This window comes from Pinus tabuliformis, chromosome X (assembly GCF_031772625.1).
Source record: "Pinus tabuliformis cultivar Carrire ecotype Pingquan chromosome X, CPIR1, whole genome shotgun sequence".
Classification (NCBI taxonomy): domain Eukaryota; kingdom Viridiplantae; phylum Streptophyta; class Pinopsida; order Pinales; family Pinaceae; genus Pinus; species Pinus tabuliformis.
In genome coordinates this window covers 1,238,250,610-1,238,270,221 of record NC_142308.1, presented here as the reverse complement: position 1 = coordinate 1,238,270,221, position 19,612 = coordinate 1,238,250,610, and the positions used below count along the sequence as shown (strand labels likewise).

Sequence of the window (19,612 nt, the reverse complement as noted above, 5' to 3'; positions counted from 1 at the left end):
GTTATATATTGTTGTTCAGACATTTGTTTATGTTAATTTGTACATGCAATTTACATAAAACACTCAAAAGCTCATGTTTAAACTTGCAATTAACCTCATGAATCCTTAAGCACTTTAACATATTCTAAAGAGGAATTTAGCACAGCAAAACTAATTTTCCCATTTAGATCAATATGGCATGGGGGTGATTGGACTGGAAGAAAGATTTGGTTCAACCCAATCTATGGTAGGGTGGTGCGTGGAAGTCCCTGACTTGGTTGGTACTATGCATATGTTAATATGTGTTATTCTTTAATGAGGTTAATGAGCACAAGTTTTGCTTTAATGTGTTGATTATGTGTCTGGTTTGTCATGGCTCAATTTTTGGTTAAGTATATGTTACATGCATAGTGTATCTCTTGTTATATGAAGTGTTCTTGTTATTGATCTTATTCATGGTTGACAGCCTTTGGATGTTTTATATGGATGTATGAGCTAACCTGTGGTTTATTGCAACCACCATGAGGGGACAATAAGCCTCCTTGATGAATATCTAACAAAACTAATGAGACAATGAACAAACTGTGCATCCAAACCTACACACACCTTGGTCACACCATGTTTGTAAAAATGAATAATGTGTGTTTTGCAAGTATGAGCCACAACAAAGCCTAAGAACAGAGCATGAAGACTTGTACTTACTGTTGACAGAGTTTTGGAAAAGTATGGGCATTGGCTTGAATATGAGCACTAAATTTATGGAACTAAGTCCATGGTCGCATGCACAAATCTAAGAGATCTTGGTCACAACCACACTGAGGATGGGTTGTGCGTGCAGCTGGAAGCCTTTAGGCACACTCACAAGCCTGCATGTGTGTGGCTTTGAAGCAATTTAGGTCAAGAAGTGGTCTAAGCTCAGGAAAATGATCACCAAGGAAAGATACTCTGCTAGCAGCATGATCATGTTTCTCTGGGTGTCTGCAGTAAATTCTGGACAATTTTGACCCCATTTCCGTAACTGCATTTTGGAAGTTGGGGTCAAGCATAGTAACGTGTGACTCATGTTTACCCTGGTAAGTATGTAAAAGTGGGTAAATGTGGAGTGGGGTGTTACAATGTTGTACTTGTGATATATATATATATGTGTGTGTGTGTGTGTGTGTGTGTATGTATATATCTCTTTTCACGGGTGAAGTTTGCACATGTGGTTAAATAATTTTTTAGTTCGTATTATTTTGTAGATATATATAATAACTCTAGCATTGATCTTCTACAATTTTGTTGTTTGTAAATACCTATATGGATCTTTTGTGGTTTTTTGGTTCATCGATCACTCCACCATTGATATATTTTGATGGTTAAAGTCTCCATCTACGGTCAAGTCTATTTTGTCATTCCATATCTTTTAGAATTATACAATTTTGAGGATTGCAGATCACTCCAACATTGGTATTTCAACTTTTATGGTTTTGCGGTTCATAGATCAATTTGGCATTGATATATTTTCATAAGTGAATTATGTAGTGAAGCCAGGATCAGAGACATTAGTCTATAATGAAACTAAGAGACATTATTTTGCGGCAAAGTCTATGGTGAATTGTACTCTGAGACATTACTATTTTATGGTGAAGTCTACGATGATGGTATTGATTTTGCAGGGAACCTCAACTTGGCTCCACGGTGATGGTATTGATTCTAAAATGAATCCTATAGGAATGTGGCCATAAATTTTACCATACAGTGCTTGGTGATTCAAGGATCAAGGTTATACTTTGTAGTGAATACTTGATTTTGTGTGGTGTGTTTGAGTACACGGGGCTGCAATGAGATATTTGTAATAATTTGCTTTGCAATGAAAGAAACTAGGGTTTGTTGTGTGGCTTTATAACTATTATATGCGGTCAATTCTCAGTTTCAATTGAGTTTAAGTTGTTTCCTACCATTATGCAGTTGAGTTCAAGTTGTTATCAAGTTCAAGCAATGGTCTACTTGGCTAGGATTTGTTTTGCGACTTCAATACTATTATATGTGGTTGATTCTCAACTAATATATTAGGTTTATATTGTTGAATATGTTGTCATTGATGTCAAGTTCAGGGGGTTAGTTGAATATGTTGTCATTGATGTCAAGTTTAGGGGGGTTTGTTGAATATGTTGTCATTGATGTCATTGCTGCAATATTGAATGTATGGTGTCATGACTTGCTGAGCATAAGTTTTATAGGAAAAGTTCCATCCTGGGTCATGGTTCCATGGACTCATTGGGCTAAGATTCCATCAAACCATCAAAAGACAAGCTCGGGAGGGATCATAACCTAAGTCACACACCTATAGCCCCGAAGGTTGTGAAGGGCTAAGCACGCAACAAGAAGGTCATGAAGGGTCAACAGACCAACGAATTGAGATGAGAATCCCCCACCATTACTTGACAGGAATTCTCCACGATGTCCATAGACGAACCATATATCGGGCCCGGAACACATTGAACCATATCAACAAAGCTCATGAGGGCTATAACCAAAAACTAGAACGACTCAAAATGCCAATGGTTGAGGAAGTAAAGCTTATGATTTTCACCCCCAGTCACAAAGGGCTAGAAAGCTAGCACCCACGGGTTGAGGACGTATCGAGCTATTGACCCTATTTCACAAGGCATTAAACCAACTCGAACACATCGACACACATGACACGATTGACATGGATGCCATGTGGATAATAGAATGGAGTACACGCGGCATATTGATGTTGTGGCAACATGTGAGGGTGATACGTTGCAGGTAATTTCAACACTTTTGATGGCCCAAATGGACAATTGGCAAGTGACATGTGGTAGGCACACATTAGCATGTGGACATGTGGCAAGCTCTTATTTGTTGCAACATATGAGGTGTCAGACATAATGGTAGGTGATGTGGCAAGTGTGTCCCATATCGGGTTGCGGGTCATTAGTGTTGGGACTTTAGTATTGTAATGCAAGTGAGGTGTATTATAGCAAACCAAACCTCCAATATCCGACAAGCTTGAGGTCATAATCATTGATCATGATGGGTTTGGCAGCGAGTGCATAGGGTTTTATTGGTCTTAGACTTCAACACATAAGAGTTGAAAAATGCCCCATCGCTGATAACCAATTTTAAGCCTTTGGTTACAACGATTGGTCAAAAGGATCCTTGAAGTCAAGCTCTGAGAGTTATGGGTTGAGTAGTGCACATGTTTTTGGTCATTTGCGAAAAGGTTGGATGTCGAATTTATGGAAAAGTTGTTATAATTTTGTTTGACCAAATCACACTGGTCATTAGGCTAAGCTCCTTTTGAGCTTAAGCCATTGGTTTTGGCTCTCGATCATATGAGTCAAGCGACTTAGAAATCGAGTGTTGAGATAGGAAATTTGGTGGTTTGAGCACCAAAATTTAGTTAAACGTTGGGATGATCAAAGTCCAAACTAGACAAGTCAAAGAGATCTATGTTTATAAATAGAAACTAAATAACATGAAATGAGAAGTTCTCATGCAAATCAATGTGTGAAATTGTTATGGATGCACAAAACAATGAGAGTTAGTGATAAATAATGAGGGGTAGTTGTGCTATTGTGTTGTCGTTGCTACAACACCCTCCAAAATTTTGGCCCACATCAAATTTCAGACCCTACTTTGGTCTTTCATACTATCGTCACAAACACTAAGACTTATCACATGTGTGTTTCTCTAAGTGTTTTGGTCTTGTGTGCAAGAAAAGAAAAATGTCGTATTTTTGCAGGTTAAGTGTCGCATGATGTACATACGCTTGTTTTAGTAATTTCAAGGGGTTATCTTTGTGTAAATGAGTTGGTCCTAATATGTAAACATTTGTCACACTCATTTCCAAAGTTTTAAGCACTGCCACACAAGTCTCGTCACGGTCGTTGCAAAGTGTATTTTTGGTGTTGCACTTGTCATAAGTTGTGGCAAAGGTTGTCACACCAAGGGAAGTATTTTGTTCATGTGTTCTGGATGACCTATGTTGTGTCGTCAAGTATTCTAAGTGTGTGATCACAATCAAATATTATCATTATTCACATCAACTTCACCGATCACACATAACCAAATTCATAAAACTTTCTAGCAACTTTACCTCATTCGACCTTCCTGAAATGTGCATTTCGCAGTTCCATCCCTCAAGCTGCAGCCTTACCTCTTGACACTGCGCAATGTGAGTTCCTGTCTTCCATAACTATGCACTGCACAGTCTCAGTGCCTAAGCCCGAACCTTGACCTCCAACATTGCACAATCATGTCCTCTAGCTAGGCCTAGACTACACATTGCGCAATCTCAGACCTCAAGCCCAACCCTTGAGCTCTTGAGTTGCACAACTGCGCAGTCATCTGGCCTTCTTTTCCTTCCAGAACTATGCAGTAGGCTAAATCAATGCTCAACCCCTAAGCTTGGCTCACCAAGCTCCCTAATTGCGCAATTTGCTTGCCTAGTTCAACCTAAAGTGTGCATTGCATAATATCAAGGCTCAAACTTCACCCCTGACTACTTGAGTTGCACAATTGTGCAATCACTAAGCCTCTCCCTCAACCTGCCACTCAGTTCCGGCTCAGGCATTGGATCAACATGCAACATCTTAGACTAGGGGTTTATCAGATTGATGTCGTCTTGTCATGACTGAATTTCAGATGCAGGTACTCTATCATACCATGATAGGATGATGAAGAAGGAGATGGAGAAGGGAAATGTGCGAGAAAATATCTTTGTAGCTGATTATGCAAGTCGATCAATCAAGACAAAGCAAAGGGACACCAGTTTGCGACCACAACTCAAGACCTAATATCACTGAAGACTCCTTACGTCTAAGCCATATGGAGGTGGACAAAAGAGCATACTCAAGAAGACACATAACACGAAGCAACAAGAATGGATTGACATTACCATGTCATCATGCAATTTGTGTTAGCGGTGTCATGTCATGTCATGTCATGTCGTGAGTCATCATATGCCACATCATTCTTGTGAGTTATGTAACTATCTATTCGAAAATGTATTGTAAAGTGGAAGTCCAAAGGACACGTACAAAATATGAAGAGTCGAAAAGTCATAGGAAGTCAAACAGTCATGAGGGTAACAAAGAATCACAAGGGAGGTGAAGTATCACCCCTTTGGTTATATATACACCCTCATTGTATGAGCAAAGGACTTTTCACCTTGGCTCCTCCCACAATGCATAAGAGAGAGAAGATAGTTCTTTTGAGGAGCAAGTAGTGGCTCCAACACTCCACTATTGGAGCTAGTGGTGTTCATTGTATACATGTGTCCGAGAACTTTTACTTAATATATGAAGCCTGATGGCCAACACGTTCTTCATGCATGGATTATGAATATTAGTAGAACTGTTTTTTCAATGTTTGTGATTCATGTTTGTTTTCACCCGTGTTAAAGTAGTTGAACTATTTCGATTATTTTAGTGCTTATCATATTGACAATGTGTTGTAACGATTGTAATGATCGTCACATCTTTGTGGACTATTCCGATGGATGTTAGACAAATCTCTCTTGTTTGTGTGTGTCTCTACTAGGGTGGTACTATTACCTCTCTCTTAGAGGTTCACTTTCTTTTCTTTCTGCAATAGGAGAACCTTGACACACCTACGATTGAACACTCATTAGGAACACTTACTTACTTTTTGAAGGTACATGTGCATTCCTCTCTATTGTTGATACTTAAGCCAAGGCAAATATTTAAGAAAAGGGTAACTGTGTCGTATTCTGGATGGGGCTCCTATCCCAAATGATGTGAGGTATAATTGGGACCACATATTGGGGAAACCTCGTGAATGTTGGTAGGTCCAGCATTGTCAACATATTGAAAAGAAATCAAAACTAAATGTCAAATTAAGGAGATGTGTTTGTGAGAGTAGGTAGAGGTGTGTTGTGTAGAGTGTATAAGTGCAATTTTGTTGAGTTTTTGGAGTTGCTTAATAAAAGAGAAAACATAGATATGAAGAAGTTATGAGCAAATTGTTATAGATATGAGATAAAGATTGTTGAAGTGTACTAAATCGAGGTTGAAAGCAAAAATATAAAATATTTGGAGTTATTGTGGTTTGGCACAAATTCAATCAAGAAAATCAAAGGAAGAGAGGTTGTTATTGAGACAATATCAGATCTCGAAATAAAGATTTTTGTAAGAGTGATGTTTTAATTAAGGTGCCATATATCTGAGTATGAAAATGAATGAAAGAGAGATCTAAGTGGGTGAAGCAAGTCGACGCTTATAGATTAGGGGATTGGGGTCTCTTCGGATTGGTGCATGTAAATATCAGGGGGTTGGTGCTTGCAAATAAGTGGGAATTGGTGCTTCCAACAAGTGGGCGCTTGCAAAGAAAAGGGGGTTGGTACTTCCTATAGGTCAATGCTTACAAAATTTGATGTAAATTGAAGTTGGAGCTTGCATTTACTTTAAAATCAAACGAAGTTTCGTGATTTTCTCCCATATGAGTTTCCACGTAAATTTCCTGTGTTAAGGCCCTATGTATTATCCTAGTTTCTAACAATATAATATTATGTTATAATATATTAAACCTAATATATATTAATATTTTAGGTTAGAGAGTTTTAATATAATATTATAATATTAAATATTAATTAGCTATAGAGAAATATTTACATTGTATAATATTATAGTATTATATTATATTAAACACAATATTCTAATATTCTAATATTAAAGATAACATTATAATGTTTAAAATTAAAATATTATAAAATATTTAACATAATACTATATTATATTGAACATTATTAATCATAAAGGAACCAGAAATAAGGCTTTTACAAGATAAAGAAGTTGGATTTTAAAAGCCATCAAAGTCTCAAAATTAGATAAAAAAAAGAAGATATAAAAATTTATTGAAATTTCACTAAATTAAAGGGGTAAAGGCATATGTAAGGTCCTAAGCCGAGTTTAGACTACTTTGATATTAATATTTTGTTATTTTATTGAAATAGATGCATTAATTTCAATGTAGATGTTAATTTCTAATTCCATTTGAATGATTGCACTTAATGCATTAATTTCATTATATATGTTGATTTCTAATCGTATTTGATTGATTGCACTTGATGCATTGGTTTTAGTTTAGATATCGATTTTTAATCCTATTTGATTGTTTGCATTAGATGCATTAATTTAGTGTAGATGTTAATTTTTTATTTGATGGAACTAGATGAATAATGTGCATTGCTTTCAAATAATTAGATTAATAGCGTGCATTGATTTTAGTATATGCATAAAGTAATTGTTGATGACGAATGTTGATTTTTGTGTTACAATAATCATCATCTTAGATTCATATTAAATAAAAATGAACAATAAATAGCAAGTCAACAAAGAAAGACATAGGATTGTAGATATTAATTTAATATAATGTAAATAGATGGATAGTGTGCATTGCTTTCAAAGTAATTAGATTAATAACGTGCATTGATTTTAGTGTATGCACAAAGTAATTCATGGTGATGTGCATTCATTTTTGTGTTACAATAATCATCAGCCTAGATCCATATTAAATAGAAATGAATAACAAATAGCCTAGATTCATCTTAATCATCAACCGAGATCCATCTTAAATAAAAATGAACAACAAAGAGCGAGTCAACAAAGAAAAACACAAGAAATGACTACTCAGGAGTGTCAACAACAAAGGGAGAAGCAAAAAGTAGATCAACAAAGATAGTCACAACAAATGACAATTGAATAACAACAAGAACATATGAATTAAAAAATTGAATGACAAAGAGCACATCAAAGAGAATATCAAAGAGCATATCGACAAGGAATGACACAACAAATGACAACTAAAGCATGTCAAGAGCAAAGAATATAAGAAAATGAAAAATGAAGAGGAAATCAACAAAAAAAAGGTAGAGAAAATGACAACTGAAGAGCATCAAGAATAGAGGAAACAAAAGTTGAACAACAAAGAGTATATCGACAAAGAAAACAATATTCAATCAACTCAGACATAATATAAGATGAAGAAGAAAATCCCATGAAAAGAAGTTGTTTAAACTATATATATGCCCAAGCTCAACCTCTAACTCTTGCTAATATAAATATTGCGCATAAAAAATTTCGTGATAGGATTTATCAATTAATACAAGTTCAAATGTGTCATGTGTGTGAGGAGTCACATGCTGGAATTCAGCTAGTTAATACAAATATAGGTCTAATGTGCATGAGATGTTGAAGAGAAGTAACTCATAAGATTAATTTTAGACATATTTAAAATGATTAGATTAATCATATGTTCCACAATTTTTGTGTGGTTGCGCACGAACGAAATCAACCTAAATCCATCATAACTCTCAATATATCAAGCACCAAGAGAGATCAAATCTCTCGAGGCACAAACATTTCCTCAAGTTTTGCACTCAAAAAGAGATTTGTACCTTGAGAGATTTGATCCATATCGATACTTGATAAATCTAAAGTTAAGATGGATCTGTGTTGATTTTTATCCATTTACCCAACTCACTTAAAATCAAAATAAATTTGAAATCCACATAAAGTCACCCTTCAACCCTACTCTTATTCAACTCAATCAAAATCAAAATAATGTGTGCGTGAGAGAGAGAGAGAGTTGGAAATATAATAGTTTCTTAAGATAGATGTACAATCTAATTTTTATTTTATTTTTAAAGAATTAGTATATTTGTATTATATTAACAAAAATATATTTAGGCAAATGTTACAACATTATAATAGGTAGGAGTTGTTTTTAAAGGAGTTATATTTAAACCGCAGGTTTTGAAATTTCCACACATAGTTTGGGTTGGAGAGATTAAGTGATTTAACATAAGACCTTATTGTGTTGATCTTGAGGTACATTGTTAAAACACAAATGCAAAAACAAAACATTTACAATGAACTTCTGCAGAGTGGAGACATTATAAATTTTGTAGTTGCAAAAGAAACTTCAAGGGCAACAATGTTGAGGTTTAGGAGAGCGGAGTTCACTTCTAGCATGGAAATTTAGCAAGATTTCATAGAGGAGGAGCACCACATGAAAGTCTGATGATGCCCAACATGGATGTCCAAAAGTAGACCCTGAATTGCATCAATTTTGTCCTAAACTTGGTAGATGAGATATTTTTATATTTTCATCATTTTTCCAATCGAGCTTCTAAGATGGCCAAACAAATTTGCATGGAGTGAGAGGTGGAGTAGAGGTCAATGATATCACCCTCTCGCTGGTCCAAATTTGTCTTAAATGCTGAGAGGATACACATATCCAAAATGACAGTGTAGGCCAAGGAGAGGGAAGTACATGGTGAGAAATGTCAAAGGGAAACACATGACATAGAGGAAGGAGCAAACAAAGGCGACGATAAAGGAGAGTGATGAAGGAACAAGAACCCCGAAATACTTAACCTTGGGCGCATAACTACATGTATAGTTTAGGATGAAATTCACACAGGGACATGATTATTCATCTAGATAGCCATTTCTCTTGCAGCATGCAAGATCCCCCTTCGATTTGGGGTGTTACATGAGGGAGGTTTATGACAAGGGATGCAAAGTAATGAGAGTATATGGGGTGATGGGGACGACATCTCATGCATGATCATGAAATGATACTAATGGAACCTGCATTTCATGGGTACGTGAGGAAGTTTAAATAAAAGTCTTGTCATGGAATTAGGATTGTAGAACGTTGCCCATTAATAACTTGAATCTTAACATTTTCTAAAGGTGATTGATTTGCTTGAAGGTTCACTAAAGAGTTGTTGGATCCAAGGGTGTGGAAAAATGCTAACATAGAAAAAGAGGGGAAAAAGAGTTGGATCCAAATGAAAATGAATTTTAATGACGAATCAATGGGATTAATATCTAAACATAGATGTGAGATGGTATTTTTGGAGTCACCCGTGCTATTCATATTTTAAACACTGAGAGAGAAGGCCAATTCAAAACCTAGTAGGAGAGCACAAGCCTCAGATTAATTATTGGTAACGATACCAAGATTCCAAGAATATGTGATTTCAGTATTTCATATTAAATTATAAATAACCCCACTCTTGTTGCCCCAAATAATGTGTCTAAATTTATTAATAATTTAATAAATGTAACAACACCGAAATTTCAAAAGTATATAGTTTCATTATTTCCTACTAGTCTTCTTGACAATGAAATGTTATCTCCTCCACCCAGTTTCAAATCCCATGGAGGTGCACCTTGTTTCAAATCCCAAGGAGGACACCTTTGACCCATTGTGATAAGGCTTTAAGAGTAAGCTCCCTACCTTTGTAGACTTTGCTAAGTCATAAACTTTCAATATATCTAACCCATATTACTATAGTAAATTACAAATTCAACATAATTTAAAATAAAATAAAGTACAATAAAAATATTTACTATTAAACACTAAATAATCCCTATCCCTTTCCTTCCACCCATATAGGCGTCTAAATTTGTTAATAAGTCAATAAATGAAAATTTCGACCAACGAAAGTTTTATTATCTTTAAAAAAAATTAATAATTTATTTAAAAAATTAATAATCTTAAACCAAAAGTCTTCGATATAAGTTCCATATGTTTTTCCTCCAAAAGTCCTCGATATAAGTTCCATATGTTTTTACTCACATCGGTAAACCAGGTTCGTTGTGGCACAGGCAGTCGCCCCTGCTAAGATCGGTAGGAGGAGGCAGTGGATCTCTAGGCAATTTCAGTTCCAATGGTAAGGACGGATGCATGTTTTATTCTGTCAGGATTCAGTTAGTTGGTTTTGCAAAAGGGTGATATACATAATGTGTATATTCATTCTGCATTTGTGCAGGCATCGAAACCCTTGAGCACTCCTGTACCCGAAGGGTGGTATCCACCTTTGGCGCTTCTGCTTCTCCTCATCGGCCTCGTCGTCACCGCGAGTTTTTTCATGTAAGCAAGATATTCTTTCTTCCCTTCGTAGGCCATTACGATGAATTGTTCAGAAGCGTTAGAAACTCAAGGATATGAGAATTCTCCCATTCATTTTTCCTTTTCAAGAGTAGTTTTAATGAAGTAGGAGGCATTGGTTAGCTACGATCATTACACAATTTTCTCCTTTCTGCATGCTTGAGATCAAGTTTGTCTTTGTAAAGGACTAAATGTGGCTTAAACCTTGCACGAGAAATTTCAGGTTTAATTGCATAGATCTAGGATTTGAGTTTGTTGTTGTGGGTGTTAGGTTTTCGAGGATTTTCCCACATGTTCTCGCTTTCATGTCTGAATTGTGTGTGCATGATCTGGTGATTGCCCACTTTAGGTATAACATGCTTGCAAAAGGTTAATGCAATGATTCCCTTTCTTTGATGTTGGATCTGAATTTGTGCGATGTCTCATAGCATTCTGTTGCTATTTGATCAGTAACCGAAGAATGCTGACTATTGTATGCCAGAATGACGCATTTGATCAGCCCAAAGTACCCTGTCTGGATTGTTTTGTTTAGAACTCATCTGGGGAAAGTATTTTCGCATTGTTGACTTGTTGGTGGTGTTCATTATATACCCCAACTGTTAGTTTAGATATTCTGAACAACAAAATGGCATACTCCTTATTGCAATCCATAGTCATGGCCGTTTTCTTTTTCTCTGGATAATGATCTATAATATCTAGGCTCTTCCAGCTGGCAAACGATCTCAGCTGTCTGGTATATAGTATATACTACATACGTGTTAAACAAGATCTAAGATAAAGTTTAGTCAGCAATGTAGAATTTGTGATTTTCTCTCCCCCTAACTAGCAATTGTCTTTTGGATGCCATTTTTGTCTGAGTTATCTTCTGAAACATTTCAGTCAAAATGTCTTGCAATAATGCAGAACATCATCTCCTTCAGTTTCATTTCTGATCCAAACCACTCTGGCAGTTTGCTGTCAATGTCTTAGATAAATTTGCCGAATTGGTTTATATAAGGGCCTCAAACCTCAAATGTTTAGACTTAATTTCAGGTTAAATAATTAATTTTGAGTGATGAAGCTTGCATGTGAAGAAATTTGATCTCTCTTGGTTCATGTTAGATCCGTACTTAATAGTAATTCCATATGTGGATGAAGTTGGGAATTTTATTGTAGTAGCATATTTCCAACATTCCATAAAGGAATATATTATGGCCGAATTTGGTGTACAACAATCTCTAAGACATTGAAACAAGAGTAACCTAATCAGAGTGAAATGGATTAAGATAACATCCAAAAAACATCAACGAAGGGTAGTACCAGAAGGATGGAGCTTTTAAACACACCAACACAGATATTTGCTTCCAAAGCCTGCTTCTGGATGTATAAAGCTTTTAGACCATGACTATTTCATGTCTATTTCATATCTTACAGTTATGGACCATTTTTAGTGTATGACAGGGGTCTTGATTTTTTTTTTAATCGTCATTATAAGATATGGGTCCTCAAATAAATTTGATAGCAGAATATTAGTGAAGGATTTTGAGTTTTTAATAATTATTTTGGTCAGGAAACAACTTTCCAGAATTAAAGGTTGCTACATAGCAATTAGTAGAAATATGAAAATAAAAGCTCTGAGTAGACTTTTTAGGTTAGATGATTTTCAAAGAGATATCTGATGGATTGTTTACTTTGGCTCTTGGAGCTTGCTTGAGGGTTTATAACCCTGAGCACAATCTTCTTTGGTGTAGCATTTACCCACCCTAGTTGATCAAAATAACTAGTCTTTGGCGGTGAAAGACTCCACCCTATAGCCAGTCTCGAAGGAGAAATCACTTAGATTCCTCACTAGGTTAATTTGTGGATTTAATCTTAACATGTATAGAAAGGAGCCATCTAGGTTTCTCATTCGGGCATCAACGAATTCATTGGAGAGGTCATTGTTAGCCATTTATATCTGACCCTAGATGACCACATTTGGTTTGTGTGGTGGGGCCATCTAGGGTTGAATCGATTTGTGGATTATTGCGTTGCGCAAGGAGAAAGCGTGAAGCAAGTCACAGGGGAAAACACGTCACTAAGAACTTGTTAGGAAGCTTGGCCGAGTTAATATCTGAAGGCGGGGATACATTTCCTAGATTGTTGGGTGGAAGTGCAGAGCCTAGGATCACCATTCACTGATGTGAAAAGTAAGGAAACAAAGAAAAGGGCTCAAATTAATTTACGCATGAACGTGAATGCGAAGAATTAGGTAGATTGGAAATGATTTGGTGTTAAATTTTAATCTCGAATAGCACGAGGAGGGTGCATATTGCACTCCAAGAGATCAAGCAAGACAGGGTATTACTAGACTAATGAGAAATTCTTGAGGAACCGACTAATAGTGCATGCAACCAAGAGTTGGGTGTCGAGCTCAGTATCACCATTCACTGATGTGAAAAACAAGGAAACGGAGAAAAGGGCCGAAATTAATTTGTGCATGAACGTGAATGCCAACAATTGGATAGATTGGAAATGATCTGGTGTTAATCTTGAATAGCATGAGGAGGGTGCGTACTGCAATCCAGGAGATCAAGCAAGACACGGTATTACCAGACTAATGAACAATTCCCGAGGAACCGACTAATAGTGTATGCAGCCAAGAGTTGGGTACCGAGTCAAATCTTGCCAGTGGTCTAAGTCAGTCATTGAAAATCTATCTACCAAATAACGTATAGTATTCTTGTAACAACAATAATTTTTAGTAGAAGTCTGAGCCAACCACATACAAAATGTTTGCATGCTTGTGAAAACCTTTAAAATAGTATGGGTAAGAACTATTGAGGATAGATGTTTTCTTTGTAAAGGGTTGCTTGTTCTGAATGTGCAAATATTTGGAATGATGTCTTTGTTGTAATACGCAACAATTATTATTATTATTTTTTTTTTCTTTGTTGTTTGTTTATCTAATGAATGCGGTAATCCCCATAAATATTTGTGTGATAAGTGTGCTATTTGTCTAAAGGGTATATTATAGTCTGATGAGGTTCAATAGTGGAAGGTAGATTACTTTTAACATCAAGTTTCAGTGCGTTGATGGAGTTTTGTGGTAACTTTTTAAAGCAGGATATTAACTTGGAAAATTGTGTCCATCTAAAGATGACCTTCTTAGCTCATTAGAGGAAGTGATAAGGCAATTACAAATGGTGGGACAACGACCTCCTCAGTTGACTCTAGTAGCTATGGTTCAAGTAGTGACTGACTTGGGTGGGGACAAGCTATTAAGGCATAAGGATGGAGAGGTAAGGCTTGTTGTTGCGCATTGTCTGAGTGAAGTTTAAAGGGCCACAACTCATGAAATCCCTTATAATGTAGAAAATATTTCAACTGATTGTGGGAAGCTTCCAGGGGCTAGATCAAGTGGACAATCCATGTTTTGGCAAGAGGGCCAATATTCCAAATTAATGGCATAGGTAAGGTCATTTGTTATCATGCTTGAGTATGGTTATCATGATCTTGTTTTACAACTGTTTCATTATTTCATCGATGCTATTAGCAAAGACCATTACAAATCCACTCATGAACACATAAGAATCATCATGGGTACAATTATTGATGAGTGTGATGAAAGTGATGTTATTTTCTAGCCCATCATATCTTTGTTATTGGTTGTCTAGAAACAAAAGTAGGTCGCTTCCATAATTGCTTATAACTTGGTATAGGATGTTGTCAAACAATGTGAAGGGAAGCTAAAACCTTGATTGATGGGGAGTTGGTAGGGGTCAAACCAAAGGATATGGATGAGCCTTGTGTGGAAATTCAGTCTTATATAGTAGCCACAAACCATGAAGAGGATAGTTGTATCTCTTATCCGATCTCTTCTACAAGATTTTCCAATGATAGTCACCAGGAACATACTTAAAAAGGGATTAAACATCTTAAAGAAGGCCTTCCAGAAATGAAGGAGAGAACCAAGATGCTCAAGGACACCATATTACAACAGGACAATGAGCTTAAGTTCCTTGGAGTTATTTGTGCTAGGACAATTGCCAATCTTACCCGTGTTGGGAAACATTTAAAAGTTTCTAATGAGACAACAAAAGAAGCCTATTCCATAGCCTGCGGAGTAGCCCTTTTCAAGAGCACATAGAGACGGTGTTAAAATTGGCAGCTAGGGCCAAATTCCACTTTAGACAACTCATTTAATGGAGATGATGATTGCATTGAATTCTTCTTTTTGAGAGGACTTAAATTGATCTAAAGATCATTTAATTTGGACAAGCAGAAGTGTGCATTTAATTTGGACAAGCAGAAGTGTGTTTTTGAATTTATGCCCACACATGTGCAAATTGATCAAGTAGACCACATCATCAGGCTCATGAAGCTCAATAGACATATCTCTTCACCCTCAACGACTTTTATAAATACAAGTGTCCTCTCACCTCATTTGGCATCATCATCATTCACACATTCTTCTCTCTCCTCATTTGATTGGGTCGTACAACTATTGGGCAATTATTTTCTCTCACACGTGTGGCGAGGAGGACGAATTGCAGGCCGAAATTTCATAACTTTGTGGCAGGTTTGACCAGTGTTGACCAGGGGTGCATTGACCAAGTTTGACTATGGTTTTTCAGTCAGAAGTTTAATCTTGGAAGGCCAAGTTGTTGGGCACAAAAATTGAGAAAATCTGGGCACTTTGTCCAACATTGACTTTAGGGTTGACTGCAACTTTGACCACAAAAACTTGCAGTAGACTTTCTCTCTTTTGGCTGAATTTGATTGGACTTTGAAGGACTGTTTTGGGCTGACTTTGACCAACAAGGAAGGTCGAGTTTGACTAAGGTTGATTGAGCTCAAGGAGGCAAGTTTGACTGTTGCGTTGACCATATTTGACTTTTTGTTTAGGGCTGAGTTTGATTGCAATTGACTACAAATTTGACAGGGTTGTTTTGAATTTGATTTGGTGAGTCTACTTTGTCTTTTTGTACTCTCTTTGTTGAACATTTGATATAATAATAACAAGAATTGATCAAAGGGTTTTCCCCACATTGGGGTTTTTCCCCAACATCCGCCAAATCTGGCATTCTCTTGTCTTGGCTTGTCTTTTGCATTTTGTTATTTATGATCTATCTACAGTTACTGTTAATGTGATTTACTATTGGAAATTGTCATTGGGATGCTAAAGGAACATTGAAGTAATTGTGCTAAGCATAGAACATACCATTGTTAACTAAAATTAACACAAGGCTTCTGATACCATGAATCCACATTTGGATAGTGGGGAGGTGAGTTGGTATGAGGAAGACGGAACCAAATATTTTTTATTGCATTTACAAGTTGACCAAGATCGTGAGATAAAGCTTCAGTATATGAGCATTCTAGTTGAAAGCAAAGTCGTGCAACATAAACATGGCAGGAATACTCCTTGTGTTGGCATTTATACATGATGTCTTTTTCAGGAGTCGTTGATAACTAAAGATGATGGAAGCCACATTTCATGGGAGGTTATGGACTCTAAAACTTATATTATTCTTGTTGTTACTTCCTATTTCAGAATTCCATTTTAGATGGAATGGAGAGAGATTATGAGTTGGTATCCCACTGAGTTAGTGATGTTTGGAAAGATACTTGTAGTCAAAGGTATAACACAACAGGGGCCCTTGGATATTTGGGATGACAAAATCCCAAATGGGTAATGGGATCCAGATGGATCATGTCATCATGTGATAGAGCTTGACAGGGTGTACAAGATTCATTTGATGCAACAATGAATTCTCGGAATTAGTTGGGGTGAGATATCACGGGCAATAAGATCAAATAGATCTTTTGATAGAGTGGTGGGGCGTACTGTGAGGTTTATGGAGAGCATGGAGGACATTGTTACAAGAATTTTATCTAGGAGACCAACAATATGTAGAGTTGGGTATTCCACTTGGGGATGGAGCATTTAAAGAACAGGTTTGTCTTTAAGTTGAGGGATGGACACCTACAAGATGGCGGGGTATATAGTAAAGGACAACACCATTTACTTAGTCCTTGAGTCTACACTCAAGGATAGGACTATGAGAGTGGTCCATGCTTCACTATTGATAGTTCATCCTGAGGATTGCCACATTTACAGTCAGGTCAGAGAGAGGTTTTACGGGGAGGGCCTCGAGGGTGTTATGCCAGGTGATGAGATAGAGTGTATGACTTGTCAGCAAGACAAATCAAGGCATGATTGTTCAACAGGCTTATTACAAGACTCACCTAATTTGGATTTAGAATCAAAGAGTGTATTTGTGGACCTTATAGCTCTACTAGAGGTGTAGGGATGTGGTTACATTGATAGAATATTCAATTGAGTGATTGAGTTTGCATGTCCCTTCGCGATCCCATTGGAGTATAGGTTAGCCTAGGGGGAAGGATTGTTTGGCAAGGAAGTGTGCAGGCCCAATGAGATGTTTAGGTATACTCTCAGTGACCAAGATAACAGGATCTCCAATGTGCATTGTTAGGATCTTTTCAAGTGGGATGGAATTGGCATGACATAATGTCGGGCATGGCATGGTGAAGATGGTCTTCATTTGGTGGATTAGGTTCTAGGGGAGCAGATGATTAGCACAACAGTGACACCCCCATTGGCACATGAGGAGATATGCCCTTCATATTTACCAAGGATGACTCTGAGGGAGGGTTCACACTACAACAAATCCACTTGTGGCCAGATGATATGATGGTATATTTGGGACACAAGTATTGAGGGATTTATTGATGATTGGATAATACAATGGCATGGAGTAACACAATGGCACATTTGGGACCCAAGTATTGATACACAACTTATGGCATTGCTTGAGGACAAGGAATCTCGAAAGGGAGGACTGTCATGTCCCCTTTCTGATGATCACTACAGGGGAAATGATTGATTTAATTAGATTAAAATGTGGCTAGGAGAACAAGGGGAACTTTATAAAGTCACATTATTATGTATTTACTTGCCCATGGATTACTTGCCAATGTTATTGGCACCCATGGAATACTTACCCATGGTATTAGCACCCATGGTATTGGCACCCATGGAATACTTACCCATGATATTAGCACCCATGGTGTTGGCACCCATGGAATATTTACCCATGGGATTAGCACCCATGGTATTGGCACCCATGGAATACTTACCCATGGTATTAGTATCCATGGAATACTTATCCATGGTATTGGGATGGCAAAAGATTATAAAGGGAGCTCAAGATCATTCTTTAGGCATGTCTAGATTTTCGGTGGAGGGTTTATAACCCTGAGCATGATCTTCTTCGATGGAGCAACTACCCAACCTAGTTGATCAAAATAACTAGGCTTCAGTGGTGAACGACCCCCACCCTAGCTAGTCTTGAAGGAGGAATCACTCAAATTCCTCACTGTGTCAATTTGTGGATTTAATCTTAACAAGTATATGGAGGAGTCATCCAAGTTTCTCATCAGGGCATCATCGAATTCATCGAAAAGGTCATTGTCAACCATTTATATCTTCAGCCATTTGTGCCATCTTGTTGATGTCTTAACAGGTCTTCATGTATATTTAGATTCATATTTAATATAATAAGGCTGAGTTTGTTACTTGTTCTTATTGTCAAATGAGGGTTTCATGTTAAATTGTTTGACAAAATGTAACAATGTTCTTACATTAATAATTAGTAAGAAAATCATTGTTAATGCCATTTTTGCTAAGTGTTGGTTAAAATGCCTCGATGGTATGTGAAGATTATTTCAAAATCTAGTTTGGGACATTAAATGGCCTATAACATCCAAAAATAATTATGCTACAACAAATACTTACATATCATCAAAATCATTGCCTATATTGGGATTTGCATCATCAATGTCACCCTCAAAGCATTAAAATAAGATAGAAAAAATATTAGCATGCCAAGTCAAGATTTTGTGAGTGATGGGTACATTTTTAGTAGGGTCACGATAGAGGGGTTTGACAATCAATGGCACTAACATCAAGCTATATAGAGGGCTTGGTGCTCTTCATTAAATGCTAGTTCCATACCCTGACAAAATCCAATAGAAACATTGCAATCCCCCCAATCTTGAGATCTTGATAATTGTTAAGTCTATTGGATTTTGAGTGGGATCTAAAATTCTACTTTCTCCATATGAAATCCATTGAAGTTGGAACCACTCTAAAACTTCGCGAGTCGATTAATGGTAATGCTAAAAAATTAAGTAATTCCTTTTACTCTAAGAATTTAACATTACCATTAATTGCATAGCATTAGTAGGGAAATATGGTCAAATACTAGGCTTTCCCACTCATAAATTATTGTTTTTTTAAATGTGTTCAAAAGGACCTTGGTAGCATTGTACAAAACCAGCTAGTTCAGTGAAAAAAGTCAGGTTCGGTTTCGTACATGAACTAGTCGGTTTGGTACTGAATTGGCCTTTTGTTGCTCTGGACACTGGTCCAATCTGATTCTAATAACACTAGATGGTAGAGGTTTTCGATGTAGCAATATTGGACTCATTCATTGTATGATTGTACCACTAAAAGGGCAAGCTCCTCTTTCACATAAAAATGCTCACTACCATGAACATGGCAATTTTTTTTTGTTGATCCTTGATGGAGATAGACTTGTACTCTATAGCTTGGTTTTTATTGTTGAAATGATTGTTGCTCTCTTTTGTCTCCGGCTGTGTTTGTGTTCTTAATGTGATTTTTTGGGCCTTAAATTTACAAGGATCATAGTAG

General features: G+C 36.7%; 1 protein-coding gene across 1 annotated transcript in view; it reads left to right on the top strand.

Annotated features, from left to right (window-relative positions):
* The first annotated feature begins 10,545 nt into the window (after nt 1-10,545).
* LOC149144441 (uncharacterized) overlaps nt 10,546-19,612 on the top strand; it is a 47,936-nt gene continuing 38,869 nt past the window's right edge. Inside the window, exons 1-2 of the mRNA XM_089447194.1 lie at nt 10,546-10,696; nt 10,796-10,896. Of these exons, the coding sequence (XP_089303320.1) occupies nt 10,694-10,696; nt 10,796-10,896 (104 nt within the window). The 5' untranslated portion in view covers nt 10,546-10,693. The remainder of the gene's footprint in view (nt 10,697-10,795; nt 10,897-19,612) is intronic.